The sequence below is a fragment of the Lissotriton vulgaris genome, chromosome 3_1 (assembly GCF_964263255.1).
Source record: "Lissotriton vulgaris chromosome 3_1, aLisVul1.2, whole genome shotgun sequence".
NCBI classification, from domain to species: Eukaryota; Metazoa; Chordata; class Amphibia; order Caudata; family Salamandridae; genus Lissotriton; species Lissotriton vulgaris.
Genome location: NC_141689.1, coordinates 101,105,671 through 101,132,165, shown reverse-complemented (window position 1 = coordinate 101,132,165; position 26,495 = coordinate 101,105,671). Strand labels below are relative to the sequence as shown.

General features: G+C 43.3%; 1 protein-coding gene across 3 annotated transcripts in view; it reads left to right on the top strand.

The window, feature by feature from the left end:
- LOC147726026 (C-type lectin domain family 4 member F-like) overlaps positions 1–26,495 on the top strand; it is a 152,856-nt gene that overhangs the window by 50,893 nt on the left and 75,468 nt on the right. For 2 of the 3 annotated variants that reach the window (XM_086962858.1, XM_086962856.1), the window contains exon 2: positions 20,893–21,021. In XM_086962858.1, the coding sequence (XP_086818984.1) occupies positions 20,988–21,021 (34 nt within the window). In that variant the 5' untranslated portion in view covers positions 20,893–20,987. Of the gene's footprint in view, positions 1–10,029; positions 10,182–20,892; positions 21,022–26,495 lie in introns of all 3 variants that reach the window. The other variant, XM_086962857.1, reaches the window with a different exon arrangement.

Sequence of the window (26,495 nt, the reverse complement as noted above, 5' to 3'; positions counted from 1 at the left end):
GACTGCCGCAAAATGTTTCGATACACAAAAAGATATATATATAGGTATTTAATATAAATATAAAAGCAAAAAAAATAATATTCTTTTGGTTGTAATAAACTTATATTACTTTTACCACTCCCTCTCAATCGGCCAGAAATTTCGGTGTGGTGTTTGATACTTCACTCTCGATGTCTCTTCAGGTGAATCGGACTGTAGCAACCTGTTGGGGTGTGATCAGGATACTCAACAGAATTCGCAGCTATCTGTCCCTTCATGCACGTAAGCAGATTGCAGTCGCCCTTGTTGGCTCCAGGTTAGATTACTGCAACTCTCTGTACATGGAGTCCAACAAGGGCCTCATACATCGGCTGCAAACCGTGCAGAATGCTGCTGCACGTTTTGTCCTAGACCTTCCTAAGACATCATCTGCCACCACTGGTTGCCTGTCCAGCACAGAATCTATTTTAAAATTCTGTGCTTGACGTACAGAGCTCTTGAGGATGGATCTAAAGGCGCTATCAGCTCCCTACTTACCCGTTACCATCCCACAAGGTGCCTTCGCTCTGCGGGACTACTCCAGCTTGCTGTCCCTCGCTTCAGGCTTACCAGATGGGGAGCCAGGGCCTTTTCCGTCGCCGCCCCTCAGCTCTGGAACACCGTGCCTATGGAGATTAAAACTCTACCTTCTCTAGACTTGTTCAAAAAGGCCTTAAAAACGTGGTGCTTTTCAAGAGCCTATTTAGGATGAACTGCTTGGTCTGTGTTATGAGCTGGTTTTTTTGAATTAGGTGCCTTGACGCCCATTGGGCTAAGTTTGCGCACGACAAGACTCCTTTCATTTCATTTCATTTCATTTCAAATGCAATTTCGCGGGGGCACGCTAGGTGCGTGTTGCGTGTACGCACCCAACGCGGATCACATGTGACCAAACAAAAGAGATTTGATTGGTTTATAACACTTACTGTTCTAACTATTGAAGAACCCCACCCTTTTCATTCACTCTTCTTAGACCTTCCTTAAGAGAAGACCTGTTCTGAGAACAACCTCACTTTTTCTACATTGGAAAATACTATTTGTTTTTTGGAGAAAAAAATGGCTACACCGCAGGGACAATCATCTGATTCTGATGATTTTGTTGCAGAAAAATTTCTTCCGGAACCTCCCCATCCTTCGTATGGAAATGTTTTACTTTTCCGGAGGGGCAAAAGAAATGCAATGCCACCAAGGTGACATGCAAGATTTGCCAGGCAGTGCTGTCTAGAGGAGATCCAAACAAGAAATACTCCTGTGGCATTGCAAGCATGCGCAAGCACCTCTAATCCATGCATCCTTTGAACTATGCTCAAGAAGAATGTAGAAGACTGTGCCAAAATGCACCTCCACCACCGGCAATACCAAGTACCTCTGTGGCATCACCTTCAACATCGCCACCAGACATATGTCCCCAATTTGTGAAAGTTAGAATGCACTGCGTGAAGTGCAATCGTTTAATTTGTTATGGGGAACAGTCAGTAGACCTAGTTTGCAGAGCAATTGATAAGACATCAATGCTAGTTTTTTTTATTCTTTCAAAGTTCATGGTTTTGTTCTTCCTGTTGACTTTTTTTTCTTTTTTTTAAAATCGAAAAAAAGAAATAAACGTTCAAAAAATCAAAAAAAAATATAAAAGTACAAAAAACAAATAAAAAGTTATTTTCAGAACTAACTACTAAAGAAAGAGCTAAATGTGTATGCTAGTGTATGAAAGTTTATATGAATGAATACGTACTACATAATTGAGTGAAAGAATGCATTTGTGGTGTATGATAAATGTATAACTGCAGAATTATAAGGAAATGCTATAGCATGCTAAGGTACTTCGGAACCACAGGGATGCAACATATATAAATATCCTATCTATTCTAGTATGCAAGGCATGTACTGCCCGATTAGAATGAGTATTCCCGGTGTTCAGGGTGTCGCATCCTCCAGACATCACACAGTCTCCACCCCGTCACCCATCGTACCAGTGCCTCAGTTTGTTTGAATACCTCCGCACCACGTAATGGCAGATGTGATCTATCTAAGGCCACATCCATCACCGTATTACGGTCGCCCCCAATTATCCAGGGGCATGTATCCCACCCTGCTAGAGCTCCACTAATCATGTCCCAGTATTTGTCCTGATCAAAATTAGGGGCATAAATGGATCCCAACACCTTTATTGTCCGTCCAGTACCCCCCTCACAAATACATATCTGCCCCATTTGTCGATTTTCTGGTCATGCGCTACAAATGTTACCCCATGTCTCACCCAGATCATGGAACCCCTAGCGTATCCTGAGTAAGAGGTGGAGAAAACTTGTCCTCTCCATTTCTTTCTAAGTTTTACCACTTCACTGTCCACCATATGCAATTCCTGTAAATAAGCTACCTGCGCTTTGCGGCATAGTAGATGTGCGTGTATCCTATGTCTTTTGTGGTGGTGCCCATGCCTCGCACATTCCAAGTAATTACTGTATAGTTATCCTACACATGCATTGTTGCAATTTGTATTTCCACAAGGGTGCTAACATGATTCGCGATAGATCGAATATACCTGCAGTTACATTACGAAAGTGACTAACCCACCCCCCAACATTTCCAATACAGGGTCTGGTTCCGGAACCACACCAGACCACAACATAACATTGAAGTGAAAAGAACAAAAATAGCAAACCAAGGGCCTTCGCCATACGGGGGGGTGGCGCCTGCACTTCGCATGTGTTTTTGTAGCACTTTGATCTAGTACTTTAGAGCTACAACGGTACCCAAGCCCATTCATTACTTTTCTGCAGCAAAAGAGCAACTGTAAATTAATAGCAGTGTAATCTAGTTACAGCTTAGGAGCAAAAACACATAGTATACTTGCGTGGGTACGTCAACCAAATAAGTCCGTGATCAGTTGCTGTGTGGCTGAGGGGAACAGGGCCACACTGCCCTCAGAGTCCGATCCATGTGATGTCTCACCCTCTGTAGAGGATTTAGCTTCAGTTCGCGGGGCGTTCGTGAAGGTTGCTGTAGCTATGATCGCCTGTTGTTTAGTTTGTCGCAGTTGTTGTGAAGTGACTTGTCTGTTCTTGATGGTTCGCCGGGATCGACCACCTCTATGACTCGTTGATGCATTCAATTGGGATCCTTGCCTGAGTTCCATGCGTGTGGTGGTGTCTGCAGTGTTGGTCAGCTCCATCACCTCAAGCCAGTCCCCCACGTCCCAAGGGGCTCTCGAAGAAGTAGGTTTTCTGCTCATGCAGTACTCCATCATCGCACCCCATCTATGGGACATCATCAACACCTCCTTCCACACCGTCACCTTCCCGGAGAGCTGGAAGCACGCCGAGCTTAGCGCCCTCCTGAAGAAACCAACAGCGGACCCCACCGACCTCAAGAACTTCCGCCCCATCTCGCTCCTCTCTTTTCCTGCCAAAGTCATCGAGAAGACCGTCAACAGACAGCTCGCCGCCTTCCTCGAGACGAATGGATCCCTCGACCCCTCGCAGTCCGGCTTCCAAACCAACCACAGCACAGAGACCGCCCTGATCGCAGCCACCGATGACATCAGATCCCTGCTCGACAACAGGGAAACAGCAGCCCTCATCCTCCTGGACCTCTCCGCAGCGTTCGATACTGTCTGCCACGGCACCCTAGTACAGCGCCTCAGCAACATCGGAATCCAAGAAAAGGCACTGGAGTGGATCATCTCGTTCCTCGCCGGAAGAACGCAGAGAGTCCGCCTCCCCACGTTCAGATCCGAGGCCACCGAAGTCATCTGCGGCGTACCACAAGGATCATCACTCAGCCCAACCCTCTACAACGTCTACATGAGCTCTCTCGCAACCATCGCACGCCAACACAACCTCAACATCATCTCCTACGCCGACAACACGCAGCTGATCCTCTCCCTCACCAACGACCCCGCCACCGCCAGAACCAGCCTACATGAAGTGATGAAAGACGCCGCCGAATGGATGAAGAACAGCCGCCTGAAACTGAACTCAGACAAGACGGAAGTCCTCATCCTGGGATCATCGCCCTCCGCTTGGGACGATTCCTGGTGGCCCCCTGCCCTGGGCTCCACTCCCAAGTCAACGGACCATGCACGCAACCTGGGCTTCATCCTGGACTCCTCCCTCTCGATGACCAGACAAGTCAACACCGTCTCTTCATCGTGCTTCAGTACCCTGTGCATGCTCCGCAAGATCTTCCGCTGGATCCCCACCGAGACCAGGAAGACGGTCACCCAGGCACTCGTCACCAGCCGACTGGACTACGGGAACACCCTCTACGCCGGAACCACAGCCAAACTACAGAAAAGACTCCAACGCATCCAGAACGCCCCCGCATGACTCATCCTGGACATCCCCCGACAGAGCCACATCTCCGGCCACCTGAGAGACCTGCACTGGCTCCCCGTTAACAAGAGGATCACGTTCAGGCTCCTCACCCATGCACACAAGGCTCTCCACGACCTGGGCCCCAAGTACCTCAACGACCGCCTGACCTTCTACACGCCCACTCGCCAGCTACGATCAACCAGCCTCGCCCTCGCCACCGTACCATGCATCCGCAGGGCCACCACCAGAGGAAGATCCTTCTCCTATCTGGCAGCCAAGACCTGGAACTCCCTCCCCATCCACCTTCGTCTGACCCAGGACCATCTTTTCTTCAGGAAGCAACTCAAGACCTGGTTGTTCGCGCAGTAACGTTCCAAGCAGCGCCCCCCCACCCAAGCGTCTTGAGACCCTTCTGGGTGAGTGGCGCGCTATACAAATGTCATGATTGATTGATTGATTGATTGATTGAAATAGCATTCATCGATGTTTGTGTCGACTACTGCCTTCAATCTACACTGGGCACAACAGGGTTCACAACTTGAATTCAGCTTTCCATCTACACTACGGACAGCATTCAAGATATCCTTGATTTATGTAAGGCAAAGATTATTTTGTTAAAGGATGCCACAAAATACATTCCTCAATGACTGTAGTGAGTTCTGTTTTCAAATGTACACTGCGATCAAAACAGTTTAGCGCTTGATACCACTGGTGCATAAGCACTACAGACAACATAAAATTCAGTCTCGATTTATTTAAGGCAGAAAAATAGTACTGTGTCGTCAGATTTTGTTAAAGTATGTAACAAAAAAAAGCATTCCTCGATGTCTGTGTCAACTACAGCCTTCGATGTACTCTGCAGACAGCCGGGTTTATATCTTGAAGTCACCTTTGCATGTATACTACAGGCAATAAGGAATTCAATCTTTATTAATTTAATGCAGAGACAATTGTATTGATTGTGTTCAGATTTTTTCAGATAGAATTACGATTGTACATGACGCATTCCAGTAGACAAGAGACATTATACCACTGCGACCCCCCCACCCCCTCCGAACCACAAATCATCACAGGGTACACACACGCTGAGTTATTTCGGTACCAATAAATCACTGCAACCCAAGTCATTTCCCCGTAGCCTTATAAAAGCAGAATTCACTAGACAAAAAACATTGCTCCCAGTACAGCCCCCCTGCATTACACATTATTGCAGGGTACGTACAAGGTCAGCGCCAAAGATACCACTAACTCAGTGCACCATATATCATCGGAAAGAAGAGTGAACAGTTTTATATCACAGTGAGACAAATTGTCCCTTTTAAATGGAATTCATGCATAATTCAATCAACAAAAAACATTACTCCAATTACTGTGCCCCCCCCAACCACCCATCAGCGCAGGATACGTACACGCTAAGCGCCAAAGGGACTAGTAACTCAGTGCACCAAAAATGATTATCATGTGGCCTTACTAAGACACTATTCACAACACAAAAAACATACTATCAGTACAGCCTGCCTGGGCTACGCATCATCGCAGGCTCCACAGAACCTTCTTGTTTTAGATACCACTAACACAGTAGAAACCAAACTAAGTATAACACCTATCAAACCCTACACAATATCCCTTTATTACGCTTCCTTGAAAAACGTATTTTATATCACTTATACATTTAATTGAATAATAAAATGCACGCAGCATAGATGTTATATCTTCCACTTCAATCATAATTGCAGATGATGCACTTCACCCTAAGATCTACACTGCGGACAGCAGGGTATACAACTTGAATTCACCTTTGCATCTACACTATAGACAGCAGGAAATTCAACCTTGATTTATTTCATGCAGAGACAGATATACTGTATGTATTCAGATTTTGTTAAAATAAGTGAAAAAATCCATTGTCCTATAACTGTACTGACTACTAGCTTCTATGTACACTGTGCACAGTAGGGTTCACAACTTGAATTTACCTTTTCATCTACACTACAGACATCCTTAAATTCAGCCTCGATTTATTTAAAGCAGAGAAAAAGTAGTGCTGTTGCACTGCTAGTATGTGCAAGCACCTTCAATAGCTGCATCATGTGAACTATGATAACAAACAATGCACATGATTGCGCCAAAATGTACCTCCACCACCAGCAATATCACTACCTCTGGGATATTACCTTCAACATCGCCTCCAGACATACGTCCCCAATTTGTGAAAGTTACAATGCACTGCATGAAGAGGAATTGTTTAATTTGTTATGAGGAACAATCAGTACACCTAGTTTTCACAGCAATTGATAGCCATCGATGCTAGTTTTTTTTCCCCCTCAAAGTTCATATAGTCCAGTATGAAACAGTGAATGATTTCAGTGCAGCCCGTTCAGACCACGCATCATCGCAGGGTGAGCACACGATAAACAGCAGACGTACCACTATCTCAGTACACCGTAAATAATCGCCACGTGCCCTTGTTAAGGCAAAATTCAATAGTCAAAAAACATTTTTACCAGTGCGGTCTGCCTGGACCACACATCATCACAGGCTTCACACAAACCGCCCCTACCTCAGTACACCACAACTCATGGAAAGGGGCGACCATTCGGTCCCCCCGAACGTATGGTGGAGTACCACGATCCCCCCGGGAAGCCATCTTGGGCGGGAGGCGCGGCTCGGCTGGTATGCCCGAAGCGGCGTAGCCGGGGCGCGCCTTTTCCCGCCCTGGAGTGGGCTGGCCTAGACACTGACGCGGCCGGCCACGCCCTTGGGGCAGGCAGGGGCGGGTTTACGCCCGCCCTGAAGACGGATAAAAGGAGCAACAAGCCAAGGAAGCATCCTCTTGTTCCTGTGCTCTGAAGCTGCACCTCCTCGCTGCACATGAGCTCGAGACGGAACGAAGAGCCAATTTTGACCCACCCACCAGCCCCTGAGGACAGCAAGTGGTTTGCGAATAAAGTTTTGATGTGGTAACTCTATTTCTTGCAGGTTGTGATGACTATCGTGATAACTTTGAGTATGCAATAAAGAGTGGTCAAATTTAGTTTCTTTTGCAAATAAAGTAATTCTGCACTAGTGTTGATCAGTAATCATGCCTTTTAATAAGTGGTAATTGTTACTGTCATGTAGTAATGTAGTTATTTAGAATTTAGTTAGAATTGTCGTATTTATTTTGGTCGGGCGGTAAGGTCATGATCGGTGAGCAGTAATTGGAAGATCCCTATGGGTGGGCGTCACCCATTACGGATGGGAGCGCTCGGGGGAGGTGGCCATTGGCCCCTCAACGGGGAGGCGATCCCTTCTAAGGATGGGCCGCCGAAAGGAAAGGAAAGGCGGTCAAGGCCCCTTCCTGGGTAGGAGGGGCTACAGCCCCCTCCTGGGGAATTTCCCGGGGCCAGGACATCTGCGACGGCAGATGTGGTAAGTGGTGTGGGGTTTGGGAGGGGGTTTACGCTACCTTCTAGACACCTCACACGAGTCCTCGGACGACCTTTAAATGGCGTCGAGTTTATTGGGGCCCCCGTCAAGTCAAGGGAAATTGGTAGATGCACTTGAGGTACACCTCTGTGCGGTCGCCCCTCACAAGTGAGGGGGATATTTCTGGTTTAGGGATCTGACACCGGTTACGACCTTGCCGTTGGCCCTTAAACGTTAGGATGTACAATTTCAAGTTAAATATCTTGTAGGATGTTAGATCGGCTAGGTGAACCTTTGTATTAGAGAATATGTTAAGGTTAGCCAAACATCGCAATGTGGAAATGAAATTGTACATAATATGAAACTGTTATTTTAATGTTTTAATTTTGTTTCATATTTTAATAAATACGGCCGGGAGGGTCACTCCCTCCCGTCTTCCAAAAGTTCAGAACCGTTTCCGGTTTCCCATCCTTGGGGATTGTGTTGAGAGGGGGTGGCGGGTATCTCAGCCATATGAACTCTTTACCATAGAATCTTCTGTGTATTATTTGACATACAATGCTGCTACCTTTGTACAGCAGAAGTTATAAACCATTTATGATTAAATATCTGTATATGATATCATGATTACTATTCTACTTCTTACCAACAACGTAATAAAATGGAGTCGAGCACACATTCCCATACCCACTTCAACTATCTATCTTTGTATTTATTGTGTCTGTAAAATGCTGCTCCTCCGCCCTACCACATTATATTGTGCTATAAATAGCATATGCAACCATCTTACATGTGACAGTAATTGCGGGCTATTCCTCCTTTTTTATTTTATTCTTTAGCATATTTATATAGCGCTAAATCAACCCAAAGCAAATACATTTTCAGGCACGGGTACATTACGTCATTACTCTACAATAACAGGATATGGACGCAACTCCGAGACTCGAACACTGATTTCCAGCACCAAGTTCCACAGTGTACCTGAATAACCACATACGTAAATATATATTTGCTGCCCTTCATCTGCCAAAAACTGCAACTTAAACCTTTTACAGCCCTGTATTACTACAGCTACAAAACTCCACTGAATGTACAACAAACATTCATAATCACAGAAATGTGTCATGTCCACCATCTTTTATGTGTGCAACTATGAACAAATATAGAGTCAGTAATAGCCTGTACCTTCCATGTTTGCCAAGTTGTGGGACTTTATAAATATAATGACACATTTCTTTTTAAGACCCGGATGACATCAGCACGACAAAACAGACAGCCTAATCACTTGATTTCTCATATCGTTCACGACGGGACCACGTCCATAGCTTCGGAATCATGGTTCAGAGCCTTGCGCCGCACTGGCATACTTCAGGCAAGCCCACTCCACTTATGCTTCCAGGAAAACACAAAAACAAAACATTGTCCAGATTTAATTGTAGTGATTTCTTAGTTCCAGGTCTACTTGTCAGAACGGCACACACACACTCCCTCATGGCTGATAAACACCCACATCACACCCATCCAGAGCATCCGTCACTACACTCGTGACCGTACCAATAAAAAAGACGGAGCGCATGTGCTCTACACCATTTTAGAGTTGCTCCCATCCCAAGCGCTGTAATGGCCCATTTTAGTGATTCAAACGCCTCATGTAGGCCCGAACCACCGAGTAGGGGGGCCCACCATGTGTGGCCTCTTTGGTCACTGAGTTAGTGGTATCAGAAGCACTAAGCGGGTGAGGAACCTGCGATGATGATGGGAGCAAGAGTATGTCATTAGCCATACCGATATCAAGACCCGGCACCATATTTGAGACTTCTTAGTGGCAGATCAGGACTATATGATGCAGAAGGTGCACTGTCCACGAAAAGGTGAGTAGTGAGGTCTGGGTGAGCATTTGAGGGAGTCGAAGGGCTGTAGCAGACTGGATACAAAAAAGCGACGCATCGATTTAGACAAACGCAGTCCTATATAGTGTATCAAATTACATGTACTTTTTTTTCCAATAGCAGGAACATTTTTATAATCGCTCAAACGTCCGGAATATAAACTATACAAATAGTTCTTTTCAATGTGAGAGGGAACGTGTGTGAAAGGCCGATGCTATTCAACTCCACATTAAGATAGTAACAATTACCAAACATGGTGCATTATGTCCCAGCACTTGGTGAAAAACACACTAGTGACAGAAAGTTGAGCTGCAAATATTCTTTGCAGTCACTCTCTCACTTCCTCTCTCCTTTGATAAAAAATTACACACAATGTTAACTTCTGTTTTATCTTATAGGTTGTGTTTCACAAATTGGCGTCCATCCCCCCCAACACCTCTAAAACTCAACGTTCGAGGATTCTGCGATGATGCGTGGCCATCGTAACACTGCTTGAGAAGGCTGCTACGCCACGTGATGCACCCTCTTTGAATCATGCCAATGGCAAAAGGTGAGCAAAAAAGCTTCTTTCCAAAACAACGACAAGTCATCTGTGAAAGGAGAGAGTGGGTCGTTTGCAGAAGTTTCACTACGTAGGAATGTACAATTACCTCTGAGCAGTGACAATAGATAGATTACAACAGTCTGAGAGGCAAATCTACAAGCCCCTTACGCCACTTTTGTATGTACTATTTTATGACTAACTGTGTATACTATATTACAGATCACTAAACTGGAGGGTGCACAGCACATACTTGGACACACAACCAAGGAAAAAGTGAGCTTCTAGTAATTTCTCCACTATTATCTTCTCCATTTATAACTTTCACTCTCTCACAGTTTTAATGTCATTTTCTCTCTCTTTCTCTCTCTCCCTTTCACATCATTTCTCTTTCTCTTTTAAAGTTATGGACGCTGCTGTCCACTCTGCCGTGACCAACCAAAGCTGAGTTCAAGGTATTAACTCTGTTGGCCACAGTGTTTACACAAGGGATGTGTGTAGGGTGCATGGACTGTGCCTTAAAATAAATAAAATGAAAAGGAGTCTTTTTTAAATAATTAGTCTCGGGAGGGTTAAATTCCGGGGGCAAAATTATTACATTTTATGTGGGGCCCAGAGCCTCGGGGACCGTCAGCGCCCGGGGCTAAAAAGTAAAAAATGGTGGGGGGAGGAGTTGAAGGTCCTGAAAGCCGCGGAGACCATCACCCATCAGGGATTTATGTATTGTGGGAGGGGGACTATGTGGCTCCCCTCCCGGAGGACTGGAGGGCCCCATTACCCACTGGGGCTACAAAAAATAGTATGGATAGGGAGGGGGATGTAAGGTCTACAAAGCCCCGGGGACCACCACTCCCCGGGGCTTTATGTATTGTAGGAGGGCCATCCCATAGCAAGAAATTCTGTTCTCTCTTTCAAAATCAAAATCAGATTGCCTTTCCACATGGGGATTTGTATGTTAGTAGATCGTGATGTGGAAAAGCAATGCCGAGCCACAAACACGTAGAAGTTGTGCATCAAAGGCGCTGGAGTCGCGCACCCTACAGATTATGAGTCGTGCATCCAAATAAATGCATTAGAAAAGCCCCTTGCGCCACTTTTGCGTCACTTTCAACATGAGAAAAGTAACACAAAACTGGGGCAAGAGTCTTGTAAATAAGCTGTAAAGAATATTGTCCTGCATAATGATTTGATCTCTCACCTAATTCTATCCCATCTCTGAATCATTTTAAAGACCTGTTAATCTGTATTAAAAATCTGATGCAGTATGCTCTTCCACACAGACACCACTTGAACGCAAGCCTATAAGACAAGTAAATTGTATCAGGCACACTGCACACATTAAAAGAAGGCAATATCTTCAACTGTCAATTTGACTTGTATTGTTTGACCTCATTTAATCACATCAATCTAATTTTAAACACTAATTTTCTTTTTTGTTTTGCAGATTACCTACCGTACTTCCATTTTGTTTATTATATTGTTTTGTTAAAGTTATGTTTCTAGTTATTTATTGTATCGTTATCTTTAATTACGTTTCCAGTTATTTACTGTTTTAATAATAGTTAATAAAAAAAAGTATTGATGTCTTTTTTTGGGGGGGGGTTAAGCAGTCCCCAATAGAAATAATATATATAATTTGAAGTATAATTCTGAGGCAAACTCTTTACCAGATCTTTACCAGAGTCTATACCTATGTCTAACGGTTCCTATGGAAAAGTTTAAAAACTCCAGTACAGTAACTTTTTTCCATTACCAACATAGTGGTTGATTAGGATGGCAGACGAACTTGTGTCCATCCGCCACCCCGAGGTTACTGGCTAAATATAGAATTGTTAGGTTGGGAGGGAGAATTATTGATCATGGGTGATTTTAACTGTGTTATGAACTATGATGTAGATACCACTAGGCGGGGTGCTAGGCGGGGTGCTCATCAGTGAATGCGCAAAACTAGAGCTGCTATATTGGAATTAGGTCATCTGCATAATTTAAAAGATCTTTGGCGCACAATACATCCGAATATTGCTGGGTTTGCCTATTATTCTGCGCCCCACAAATTGTGCTCTCAAATATATATGACTTGGACCACAGATAGAATTTTGGATAGCTACACCATAGAATTGTGCCCAAGAGTAACATCAGATCACAACCCCATCTTGTTAGAATTCAACATCTCGGCTAGAAAAAAGGGGGTCAGGCAATTTACGTTTCCTAGATACCTTATTTCGGATTGATACTTTAGCTCTCAACTTAAGGGACATATCACCAAATTTATTGAGATCAATTTGAACTCAGCTGCCGTAATTACTGTTTGGGATGCTTGCAAAGCTAGTATAAGGGGTTTCACCCAACAATATGTCTTTAGAAAGAATTCAAAACGTTTGCAAGAGGTTAAGTCTTTGACTTCTAATATCTTATCCATGGAAACTAGGTTGGCTGAGGCCCTTCGACAAGGGGAACCTAATGCTGATGAGATAAGAATAGAATTAGTGAATTTACAGTCAGCTATCAAGAGAACATTAAGGGAGAAATATAGCGGAAAACTCCACAAATATCATTTATCACAATACGAAAGCGGAGACAGGATTGGGAAAATGTTAGCTTACAAGGTAGCAGATAAAAAGGCTAAAACACTTATAAAGGTTATTAAAGATACTAACGCCTCAATTTATAACCAACCTGAGCAGATACTTGATCAATTTACTAAATTTTACCGTAAGCTATATACACCCGAAAATTCCCCCATTAATGATCATATACTATCATATTTAAATACTCACATGATAGCCTCATGATATAGAGAAGGAATTAGTCAACTTGAGGCAAATATTACCCCTACAGAAATAAGGTTAGCAATTGCCTCCCTCCCCTCTGGCAAGGCCGCTGGGGAAGATCTGCTTCCCATTGAACTATACAAAATTTGCATCCAAGAACTACTCCCTCTTTTCAGTTTAGTCATCGACTCAATATGAGAAACAGGGAAGGCTCCGGCTTCATGGAACACCGCTAAAATTATTTTTTTTCTTAAAAAACATAAGCCTGCCGATGAATATAGACCCATTTCATTAATAAATGCGGACGCCAAGGCATTTGCGAAAATTCTGGCTACTCGACTAGCCCCCCTTATGCCTGAGCTGGTCAATATACAACAGCACGGATTTGTTACTGGGAGAGATATCACCGCTCATGTCAATACGGCTATTACTGCATTTGATGTTGCATTCTCCACCCCGCTCGGAATTATCATGCTTGATGCTGAGAAAGCATTTGACCGAGTGGGGTGGGACTACTTATGGGCAACACTCAAGGCTTTTGGTTTTCAGGGACAATATCTTGGTTGGATTAGGCCTCTATATGATCAACCAACTGCTATAATTAGCTATGCCGGCATGAGCTCACCTAAAAGGGGCACTCGGCAAGGGTGTCCTTTGCCACCCTTGCTGTTTGCTCTCTCTTTGGAACCATTCTTAAACGCGCTTCTCTCTCAAGCTGATATTATCCCCTTCCAACATGGCAGGAATGCTTTAAAAATAACCGCGTATGCGGATGATATTGTGATCTTTACAGCTGATGTAGCTAAAGCTATACCGGGGATAATCAGGGAAGCAAACAGGTTTGGGGGTATTTCTGGCTATAAATTAAACCTCAACAAAACACAGATCATTGCTAATTATAAACCATCCGTCCTGATACAAGGCATATGTACAAATGCTGTATACTTGGGAGTGAAACTTTCTGCAAATATTGAACTAATTACACTTAATTACAACTTATTACTGAAGGAAGTAACTCTTTCATTAAAAAATGGCATAAGATACCACTTAGCTTAGTTGGATGAATTAATTTAATTACAATGAAAATAGTTCCTAGATTTCTTTATTTATTTAGATCAATTTCCCTATGCCTCAATAGTTTTTTTTTTAAAAACTCGATGGGATATGTAGCAGCTATGTTTGGGGGTATAAAAAAGCTCGTAGATCGACTCAGCTGTTTAAACTCTCAATTGAAAAAGGAGGGTTGACCCTGCCAGATTTTAAATTATATTTTTTTGCTACTTTTTTTGGCCGTCTTCGAAGTCTGCTTAAAACAGAAAATGTGTTATTTTTTTTTCAGTTGATGTTGGGCTCTGAATGTAATCAATTCCTGGCTAGAGTCGATGACCAAACTATTTCAAACGTGTTGAGTTTAAGACTGCTAGGGATATTATTAGAATTTGGAATCAAATGATGACTTATGGTAAGATTAATTTTTTTCACGCAGAATTACAAATCTGGGGCAATCCGGGATTTCCCGGAATCTTTTCAGACGGTGCAGGAACTTTCTGGACTAGCTGTGGTGTTAACACTCTTGGTGATCTTCATGGTCCAGAAGGTTTATTGGATTTTACATCACTCAAATCTCTCTACACATTAAATGATGGTATGCACTTTAAATATATCCAAATTCGAGACTTTTTAGTTTGGAAAATGAAAACTAAGGAAGTTTGTCATTCTGATATTTTAGATTGTCTCTATTCTGATCGGACTAAATCACTCATTAGTGAAGGCTATCGACACTTAATCTATCTAAAAGAGGATGATTGTGGTAAATTAGCTGCCACATGGACAACTAGAATGGGATTAAACATAACACCAAATCAGATCTCGGCGTCTCTTTGTCAAATTAATCAGGTTGTTCAATCCTCTAGTTTAAGACTTCAATCATATAGAACCGTCTGTCAATTATATTATACTCCTCAAAATTTTTTTAGGTGGCTACCAAATATTCAATCAAGGGATCGTACTAAATGTCCTAAATGTAATTTGGTGGCCGCCGATTTGGTGCATATGCTTTTATCTTGCCCTGCTTTGGTAGAGTTCTGGAAAGGAATTGAATGGGTTTTAACTAAGAAACAAAAAAACTTCCCGCCCCTTTCAGCACATTTGATCTTACTAAACTTACAGGATGTAATAGCCCACATAAAGAATTAAACACTATTTTATTTGCTTGTGCAAGATTGGTAATAGCCAGGGCCTGGATCTCTCCGAAACCCCCGCATGTTACTGAGTGGATGACTTTAGTCCATGAAATTCACTCCATGGAATTAGCACTTACAAAGATAAGAGGTTCACGCTCCTTGAAAAAACGAGAGAGATTCTGGGGAATGTTTATCTGCATCTATGATTTTGTTAAGACTAGCTCAATCAGACAACCTGGTGAACTGCAGTATCATTCTATGAAATTATTGTTACAAAGAATATCTCTGTATTGTTAATCTATTACGAGCTGTGTAATACTGTGTTTAGATTGAATTCATTTTTCTGGTTTTTTTTCTATGTCTTTTAAATAAAAAAAATTTTAAAAAAGGAAATGTTTAAAAACTCCAGCACAGTAACTTTTTTCCATTACCAACATAGTGGTCGATTAGGATGGCGGACGGACTTGCGTCCGTCCGCCACCCCCGAGGTGGAGGGACCAACCGCAGGGGGAGCGGAGGTCCCTCTGTAGCAATTAGGATGTGACCGCCACCCTGGGGGTCACATCCCGTATATTTTACATTGCAGCGGGTGCTGCTTTGAGCAGCATCCGCCGCAATGTAAAATATGCATGTTCAACTTTGGCATGCACAACTTGGCAGGCACCGTGTGGTGCTTACCACCTTGTGCATGCCAAAGCAGGGGGGTACCATAGGTACCCCCCATGTGCACCCCCCATCCCCCAACACCCTGGGGGTCCGCAACGGGCCCCCAAACACAAAAGACCACATGCTTTTACACGGCGGAAAAGCCACCGTGGAAAAGCATGTTTACGCCTGCATCCTAATATGGCTGGCGGTGTCATGCAGACACCGCCACCATATTTGCATGCAGACACCGTGGATCAGTGGCGGACGGACTTGCCGTCCGCTGCTGATCCCACCGCCATCCTAATGTGGCGGTGGGTGTTTCCAATGTCCGCGGAGGTATATCCGCATCCTCCAGGCCGGCGGTGGCTTCCGCCGGCCCGGAGGATGCGAATTCACCGCCATCCTAATTGGCCCCATAGTGTGGTGAACTTCTAACCTCTGTGCTCATTTAAGTGTTCCATGAACTGTTACTATGGTAACAGGCAAAAAGCCATTTGGGGGTAGAGTTGAAAGGTACTGGCTGTACAAAAACCGTTATATTAACCCTGGATCTTCTACAAGATCAAAAAGGAAAGCAAAGTAAAACAAAACACTGTGTACCAGATTTACAACCCCCTTGCACAAGATTTGCGTCCAAGGCCCCCCTAGAAAATTAGAAGTGTGTGGGCCTCAACATCCCCCCTCAAGCCCCGGAAACCACCACCCCTGTAAATTTGTGTATTGTGAGAGACAGACTGCGTGACCCTATGCCTAGAGCCCTGGAGACCGCAACGCCCGACGGCCGGCTTATGGAGTGTACCGGGGTGCCTACCCCCGGGATACTGGTGTTTGCTTCGAGAGGACTGGAGTCTCATGGCTCCCACCTTCCCATAGCAAACTTAGTTTGCATTTTGAAAGACAGAGCAGAGAAAGCTGTTCTCACTTTCAAAATAAAAAGCAAATTGCATTTCAACATACAAGTTAGCATCACCCCTTGCGTAAAAGCAATGCCGACTCCCGAAGAATGCCTGAAGCCAGCGGGACCATCCGCCTAATTCATCATTCTCCCGTTTTGCGAGGCCCTAATAGCGATTCATAGCGAATCGCTATTAAGGACTCGCAAAACGGGAATCATGTAGGAATCGCAATATTTTTAGCGATTCCTACACATTCTTTATTTGCGATTAGCAAATTGCTAATCGCAAATAAGGAAAAACTCCCCATTCATTCCTATGGGCCAAAAGGCCCATAGGAATGAATGGTGAGTATTCCTTATTTGCGATTAGCAATTTGCTAATCGCAAATAAGATAGCGATTTGAAGGGTGCCAGGGGTGTCCAAAGGACACCCTGTAGCACCCCTCAAATGAAATTTTACACAGGTGTTGCACACACAAATGTCCAAAGGACATGTGTGTGTGTAACATGCAACTCAGAAAAATGCATTTAAATGCATTTTTCTGAGTTTTCGCAATTTACCACGAGGTCTGACCTCGCGGTAAATTGCACCTAGAAATTGCGAATTTGCAAATTTAAATTGGATGTTGAATTGCATTTAAGGAATCTCAAATAGAGATTCCTTAAATGTCATTCCGCGCAAAATTGCGAGATCGCAATTAGCGATTTTTACATTTGGGATGCTGAATCCCAAATGCAAAAATCGCTCTCGCAAAGGGCCAGATTCTCAGAATCTGGCCCTTTGCGAGCGCTATTTCCTTTGATGAATCGGGTGGCATGAGGGCATTGTAGCTCCCCTCACGGTCCCCAACATTTTTTATAAGACCCGGGAAATAGGGTCCCCAAATATATTAGAAATTACTGATAGGGGGTATTTCTTTATGGTGCACCGAGAGCAGCGCTCAGTGCGGCCCCCTGGTGTGCACGCTCTGAATGCACGAGTGCGCGACTCCAGTGCCTTTGATGCACAACTTCTATGCGTTTGTGACTCGCCATTACTTTTCCACATCACGAGCTACTAACATACAACTCCCCATGTGGAAAAACAATCTGATTTTGATTTTGAAAGAGAGAACAGATTTTCTTGCTATGGGAGGGTGGGATAGACACCCTGGAACACTGCAGGAACCTGCCCTCCCACAATACATAAAGCCCCGGGGAGTGGTGGTCCCCGGGGCTTTGTAGACATTACAGCCCTCCTCCCTAGCCATACATTTTTTTGTAACCCCAGTGGGTAACGGGGCCCTCGAGTGCTCCAGGAGGGGAGCCACGTAGTCCCCCTCCCACAATACATAAATCCCCGATGGGTGATGGTCTCCCCGGCTTTCAGGACCTTCGACCTCTCCCCCCACCATTTATTTTCTTTTTAGCCCCGAGGCTGTGGGGCCCCTCTGGGCCCCACATAAAATGTAATAATTTTGCCCCCAGAATTTAACCCCCCCGGAGACTAATTATTTCAAAAAAACTCCTTTTTATTTTATTTATTTTACGGCACAGTCCATGCACCCTACACGCATCCCAGTACAGCCGCCAGACGTGCTGCCTCTGGCCGTGACTGTGCAAGCAGGACATTACCGCTCGTAGCACTTAGCCACAACTACTCATACCCTTTCTTTCTTCTCTTTTAACTTTTAAGAGTGCATAGAGTCCCGACCTACCGGCAGGAGATCCTGGGAGTTTGTCACCTGTAGATAGGAGTAAGCACAACATTATCAACAAAAGTGCATCTTTCTCTCGCTGCAATTTCACCATAATATGCCACATTTAGATATTAGCACTATTACCGCATATTTCATGAAACAGGCATTTACCACGTTTCGCCACAAGCACCGGACACCCGTGCCTTATTCGCTCACTTTTAGGCACAAGGCGCCCTGCCACCATACATGTGGTTTAACAATTTGCGTGTTTTAAACAATATGTGTTCTTTCTGTTTGTCCTGTCCTTCCTTCTCCTTACAGGTACAAACTGAGAGGAAACACCTCCCACACATAGAGCACCTTAGTGTGTGCCAAACATTCAGGGTACTGAATCATATATATCCCTGTAAATACACCCATACATAAAAGGTCCTGATGAAAGCCAGTTTAAATAGAAGGCCTGGCTGAAACTAGTTGACCACACTGGACGTGGGAGACCATAAGTCTACCCCTACACGTCCTTAGCCTTTGTTTTTATTTTCTGCTTGGGGCCCACCAATAAACTTACTGCTTTGGGACCCCAAGGACAGCATTTTAAACCTCACGAAGCACATCAGTACAGCACACTCACGTTCCAAAATCCCGCTCCCCAGTAGCCTGGCGTCGCAGCACACCTGAGGTGCACTTGGTGCCTCGGGTGGGGACCGATGATGAAGCATGCCACCAACTAGGCTGGTGGGTGAAGGCCTTCCTGACAAACCAAATGGTTTCGCATACTAAACAATATGGGGCCGATTAGGATAGCGGTGAATCTGCATCCTTCGGGCCGGCGGAAGCCACCGCCGGCCTGGAGGATGCGGATTCACCGCTGCGGTGATTCTAAAGATCCCCCGCCAGATTAGGATGGCTGGGGGGTCATCGGAAGACGGGCAGACCGTCCGCCGCTTTTCCACCGCAGACCTCGGCGGAAAAGCTCTAATATGGTGGCGGTGTCTATCAGACACCGCCAGCCATATTAGAATTTGCAGCACCCGCCGCAAGGTTAAAGATCCAGAATGTGACCGCCAGGGTGGCGGTCACATCCTAATAGCACCGGAGGTATCGCCGCTGCCCCTGTGGACGGTCCCTCCACCTCGGGGGTGGCGGACGGACGCAGGCCCGTCCGCCTTCCTAATGAGGCCCATAGTACGCAAACACTACCTAATAGCTAGTTCTTGTTGTTTACTCATTTAACCCCAGGGTAAACGCACTAGCTGTTCTAGTTCCTCTCTCTCTTTTTGATTGCAAGGTTTGGTGTTTTGCATTCTCATCAACATTTGGCGCTAATACACTTAGTGCCTCATTTACAAAAACTGATGTCACAACGCAACGATGCTTCAGAAATACTTATGCTGCGTTAAACCATTTTTGAATGCCATGGATGTAGCGTATTTTTGATATGGCACACCAAGGCGCAGGGAACAAGCATGTATAAAAAAAATTGACATATTGGTGGGGAGGGATGGCATAGCGGAAAGTGACACAGTGACAGCAAAAGTGATGTTAGGCTGAATTAGGGCTTATGACAAGCTCCACTTTAGCTATTCATCACCAACAAAGGCAATGCAACATTTCAAACTGACATAAATAGCCCAATGAGTTAGAACTAGTGTGAAGAGTGTAATGATGGTACAGTTACCTTGGACACCATACCATTGGGCCTGGATGTATAGCATGCAAGTATGAAGTATGGCTATGTGTCACATTACAGTGGGCATTGTCAACATATGTGTAAGGTACCTAAGTATGTGTGACATGTTGAGTAACACATTAATGTGAGTGGATACATATAATAAATGTGATGTAAAGTGACAGGTCCTATGTTACCTACCTTATGTGTGGAACTACCTGTATCTCAAGTTGCTTAAGGGGCCCTACAATATTGATTCATGTGTAGTCATACTACTAGTTTCAAGGATGTGATTTAATGACTCATTGCAGTATTTTAAGTGATTTCAGTTGGTCAGAAGCCTATACCACAGCCAATGCGTTCTTCCTATGCCTAGGTTCTTGAGACATAGGGATTTTGATGCGTTGCAGGCTGTGTGCGTCACTTGCTGACAATACCTCATTTTAACAAAAACTTGTAAAAAATGCAGCATCAGTCTTAGGAAATAAATTAAAAGGGAACGCCTACGTTGCATATGATTAATGCAGCCTGTTCAGACTGAGGTATAAACCGACACAGCGCGACAAAACATGATGCATCGGCCTAGATGCGTCACTTTGTAACTATGGAGTACTGACAGCGCCGCCGTGGCATTACAATTCGACACACGGCATGTAAGATCCTGGTAAATGAGGTCCTTAACCACAAAAAAAGTTATCGGCAGTCCCATTTTGGAAGCTTTACATTGTGAAGTGGCACACATTTTTCAGCAATCACCTCTGTACTCACCCTCTTATCTAGTTTAGTCTAGTTAAATTACCAAGCTACTTTGCCGAGAGAGCACTGAACATTGTATTAGAATAATATTATTTACTTGAAAATTATTCTCTCTCCAGGAAAAGGTCATCTGGATTTTCAGCAGAGACGTCCGAACCATGGTTTAAAGGTCACAAGAAGACTTGTCATTGTTTCATTCATCCTGAGTTTCCTGATGGGCGCTGCCCTCGTTGTGATGATAGTGATGTGTAAGTGAACACATATTGACAATTGTCAAGCTTTTTTTTTTATAAGTCAACCAAATATGTACCAAAATTTACCACTTGTTTCCAACAATCTTCATCAGCTTCTTTGGACATAGAATGTTCTGGGATCCTGCCAGACACCTTGAAGGACTTCATGGGGTAGAGATGTAACTCATCTTCAGATGTTGAAGGATGCTTTGTCTATCCTTTGTGAATGTAAGTCATGATCAGCAGTTCCCTCTGAACTCTGAGCATCCCTGGACATGGTTGATCATTATCGTTTTTCACATATTTTCTCTATTTGGATGCACTTGGTTCTAATCCTTCCTTGACCGGAAGCTCACAGTCTCTGCAGTGAAGTAAGAAATTTACTAGGGGAGTGCATCTTCAGTGTGGGGTTTTTAATGGTGTTGCAGGGTTTTTAGGAACTAAGAGTAGAAGGATTTGTGGTAGGAGGGTACCTCGGAGGTGTAACTGGAGTCCAAATCAGCTGTCCTTGGTAATTTTTAGATTTAGAAAAATAAGGAAGGGATATGTGTTGTATGCTAAGAATTTTTAGCCAATTATTCCCTGGTTCCATGTGAGTAGAAGGCTGCGCTGATAGTGGCATTTTTGCATTTCTTAAGCAAAATGGCAAACATTTGTTTGTAATTAGCATTTTTAGGACCAAGTCATTCTGGTTAGGAGGCTACTTTTTAATTATTTGTAATTTGTAAAGCACATAGCTAACTTAAGAAAGGTTTTCCAGCGCTTTCCTCCTCACAACATCATCATCGGCTGTGCAACACCAATTAAAATTGATACAAGAATTAGACAGGCGAGAACAAGCTTGTGTCAAGGAGCGTACGAAAAGCTGTAAGTGATTGCAGGCTCTCAGCATCTGTGGCAAGGGGTTCTAGAGTGTTGGTCCAAAAACCACAATCCCTACTGCCTTGATGACTTTTCTTGACTCCAAGAACAACGGTCAAATCCACTGTGGCGTGAACGGAGGGGACGTTTGGGTGTGGACCAAGACACAAGATGTCTCAGATACAAGGGCCTTATTTGAAAGAGGCACTTATGCATAAAGCAGAAGGTCTTAAATTAGACTGGATGATTGATTTGCAGTCAGTGAAGAGTCTGTAACAAACTGGCGGGAAAAGTGAATTTAGAAGGGTGGAGGCAAGGTGTGCAGCTCGGTTCTGTACAATCTGGAACTACTTGAGTCGAAATTTAGCTGCACCCAGCTACAGAACTCTGCCGTAGTCCAGTCTAGACCACCAGAGCCTCGACGACAGTCATTGTTCTGACAACAGACGGCAAGCGATTTGAGCATCTAGAAACACGCAGCAGCTACTTTATTGATCTGCTGACTCATAGAGAGCTTATCATTGATCCATACCCTTATATTGTTCACTACTTTTACAGGGGAAGGAGTTTAACCCATGGTCGACGGCAACAAATGAAGGTCCCCCAAAGGTGGGGATTGTTGCCCACCAGCAAAACCCTGTTATTGTTCCTATTAAGTTTCAGTTAGTTGGTATTCATCCACATTGAAAATTGGGCAAGACAGCTGTTAATGGATTCTGCGCTGTCGTTCTCCTTAGAAGATAATAATACCACAATTTGGGTGGTTTCTTCATAAGAAAACAAAGTGAAGGAAGAACCTTTTATTAAGAAGACTGTTTATGAGTTGCAGGGAGTTGGACATGGCCCTCTCTGCAGGGTCATCCCCAACATTTTGCCTTCACCCTCCTGTTTACTGAACCCATTTTTGTTGTCTCTTAAGACTCCACATCTTTTTCCACTGCTAACTAGGGCTAACGTGATTGTGCTCTCTCCTCTAAACATGATAACATTGGCTTACACTCAATTGACACACCTAGTTTACTTGTAAGTCCCTAGTAAAATGGTTATACAAGTACCAGAGCCTGTAAATTAAATGCTTGTAATGGACCAGCAGCACTCATTATGCCACCCACTTAAGTAGGCCTTAAACACATGTCTCAGTCGTGTTGTTGGCTGCCCTTATATGCCTTTTTAAAATGCCATTTGGACCAGGCACAATAAAGCGTTTGCAAGGCCTAACCCTTCCATTTTAATACTTGTAAATCACCTCTAAGGTAGACCCAATACAGGGAAGAGGGCAGGGTGCAGTGTATTTAAAATGTTGGACATGTCCCTTTAGCTTCAAATGTCCTGGAATGGAAAAACTATCAAAGTTGCATTTTTACTACTGCAATTACTACCTCTCCCATTGCTTAACCCTGGGTTACTGTATTAATTGTAATATGTGATAACTTTCAATTGGGAACAGGTAAGTAAGTCAAGCTTGTTCTCTAAACAATTGTAATTTAAAACATTTAATTTTAAAGTTTTCTTTTAAGTGACAATTTTAAAAACACCACTTTTAGAAAGCTGGCAATTTCATGTTCCAATCATTTGGTGCCTGCAGCCTGTATCGCATGAGAAGGAGTAGTTGGCAGTTGATATTTGTTTACTGCCCCCAAACAGCCAGCTGAAAGGGGAATAATTGGCAGGTTGGGCCATCTCTGATAAGATGAGGGAGAGGAGCTGTCATCTACTGCACTTGCACATCACTAAGGCTCTGCCTCATCACACTTACAAAAGATTTCACACAAGTCTAGTGTGTCCCCATACAAGCAGGGGCAAGGGCAGGAAGCCAGGAAATTCCAAGCACCTATAGGGTTGAAACCTCCTGAACCTTGTCCTATTTCAAAGCTGGCACCAGGTATAAACATTGGACCCCCAAACTATGTGTTTCTATGTACAACGCTTGTAACCTCGTGTGATTACTACTGTGATATGTAATGTGCTATATATATTTTACCAAATCTATCCCTATGCTAACTACCTCAGTAATTTAATGTTCATCTAGATTACTCTCTACCAAACTTTCTCCTGTATAATTGCTATTATGTATTACTATTTACAACACTTGTAACCTTGTGCAATTACTGCTGCAATCTTCAATGCGGTATATGTATATATATATATATATTCACAGAAAAAACCATAGGTTATAGTGGATATATAGTTAGGAATTTGCATTTACAAAACCTTGAAAATTCAATGAAAAAACCATAGGTTATAGGCCATATATAGTTAGGAATTAGCATTTACAAAACCTTATTTTACTCGCATAAAACCATTGAAATTCCATATATAGTTAGAAGCGCTAACTATATATCGCGCACCCGCAATCCACTGCTGATGATGTCACATATTACATCATTCATGACATGGTCAGTGACATCACTGATGACATCACTGATGACATCTCAAATGACATCACTGATGACATCACTGATCACAACATCCAGTGATTGTATGTGTCTGTAAAGTTTAAATATGTTTCACATATTGAAGAATGAGTGGATGTATAAGTGTCTGGATGAAGAATTTAGTAGGTGCATGACTGACTGTATGAGTGAGTGATTAAATGTGTCTCACTGAGTACATGGGTTAGTGACTAAACTGTCTTAATTCGTGCATCAGTATGTTTGTTGTTGTGTAAGCTGCTGCATGTGTTGATCAGTAGCTATAAGAGTGGCCATATGGGTTATTGATTGGTTGCCCAAGTATTTGAATGGGAGGCTGAGTGTGTGTGTGGGTGGCTGGGAGGTGCGTGACTCTGTGCATAGATGTGTAAGCAGTTGATTCACTAGGAGTATGAGTTCAAGAGTGCATGTGGAAACAGCTATATGGGCGGTTGACTGTGCATGGGTGTGTTGGTGAGTGAATGGATTTCTCATTGCTACATGTGCAAGTAAGTACGTATGTAAAACACAATACATGTGAGAGTTGAGATATATAAATAACTGAACATAAGAGCCAGTGAATGTGTGAGCGGCTGTATCGATCACTGTGAGCTTGTATCAGGGATTATATAAGAGAGTAAATATGTGTTATTATATGTTTGAATAAGTAAGATGTGTATAACTGTATAGTTGAGGAAATGGAGGTGTGATTGATTCTTTGCATGACTGACTAGGTGTGTGAGTAACTCCATGGATGACTGACAGTCTGTGAGTGTCTGTTTATACTGAGTGTATGTAAGGTTATATTAGAGTCTGAAGAGGTTCATTGTATTATCACATGAGTGATGTGATCAGTGATGACAAATGAGATGTCATCAGTGATGTCATTTGAGTTGTCATCAGTGATGTCATCAGTGATGTCATTTGAGATGTCATCATTGATATCATTTGAGTTGTCATCAGTGATGTCATTTGAGATGTCATCAGTGATGTCATCAGTGATGTCACTGACCATGTCATGAATGATGTAATATGTGACATCATCAGCAGTGGATTGCGGGTGCGCGATATATAGTTAGCGCTTCTAACTATATATGGAATTTCAATGGTTTTATGCGAGTAAAATAAGGTTTGTAAATGCTAATTCCTAACTATATATGGCCTATAACCTATGGTTTTTTCATTGAATTTTCAAGGTTTTGTAAATGCAAATTCCTAACTATATATCCACTATAACCTATGGTTTTTTCTGTGAATTTCATTGGTTTTTTAATAGCAAATATGAAAAGCTTTAAAATGTCAAGTACGTGATAGATAAAAACATTTTCGTATTTATGCACGCTGATGTGCTTTGAACGCTGCACCCCCCCCCCCCCTCCCCTCTTTTGCCTTAGTAGTACTCTCTCTTTGCAGATACTGAAGGGTAGTTAACGCAGGCCTTTACCCCCGTTGTAATCCGTCGTGCCTCCTTGTCTCTCCATTTGATTGATTGTTGTCCAAGCATTTACTGTTTTAGAATTGGTTCTCTTTGGATCATTCTCTATTTACAAACAAGCACAAAGTCGCAATACTCTGTTTAGTCTTTGCAGATAGTGAAAAATCGTGTAAAAAAATAAAAGTAATCGAGCAAAATCAGTAGGCCACTAATTGGATCTCTTTTTGACCTCGCTAAAATAGAAATATTAGGAACAACCCTTCTTGAGAAATACGAAAATAGTGAGATGAACTGAGCTCCACACCATGAGGGCTGCAAGACAGCTCGGCTCCATCACCCATCCCGCACAAAATAACGACAAACCCTATGCAAATATTAAAAATATAGACAACACACCAGCAAAGAAACAGGGTAAAACATTTTATTAAAAAACTATTTACATAACGTTGGTTTATAAGATGATGTCAGTAGTGGACCGATGTGTGAATAGATCGAAAACAGCACAAGGCTCCAAGATCCGGATAGCAAGCTCCTGGATGTTGGGTGCCATAGTTTAGAGTTCTGAATTTCAGCCTTTTTCAATGCCTGTGCTTTGTTGAATCAAAATGGCGGCTTGACACAAAGCTGACTCAAGCGTTGTTACTGATGCTATGCAGACCAAAACTGGTTTTCAGTTTGTACATTTTTCTAGATTTTTCAATCCAAGTTTGGTTGACTTTGTAGAACGATGGCTTCAGATTTTCAACATACGGTGTGGTGGCGCTGACTGGGAGGGGGCGCTT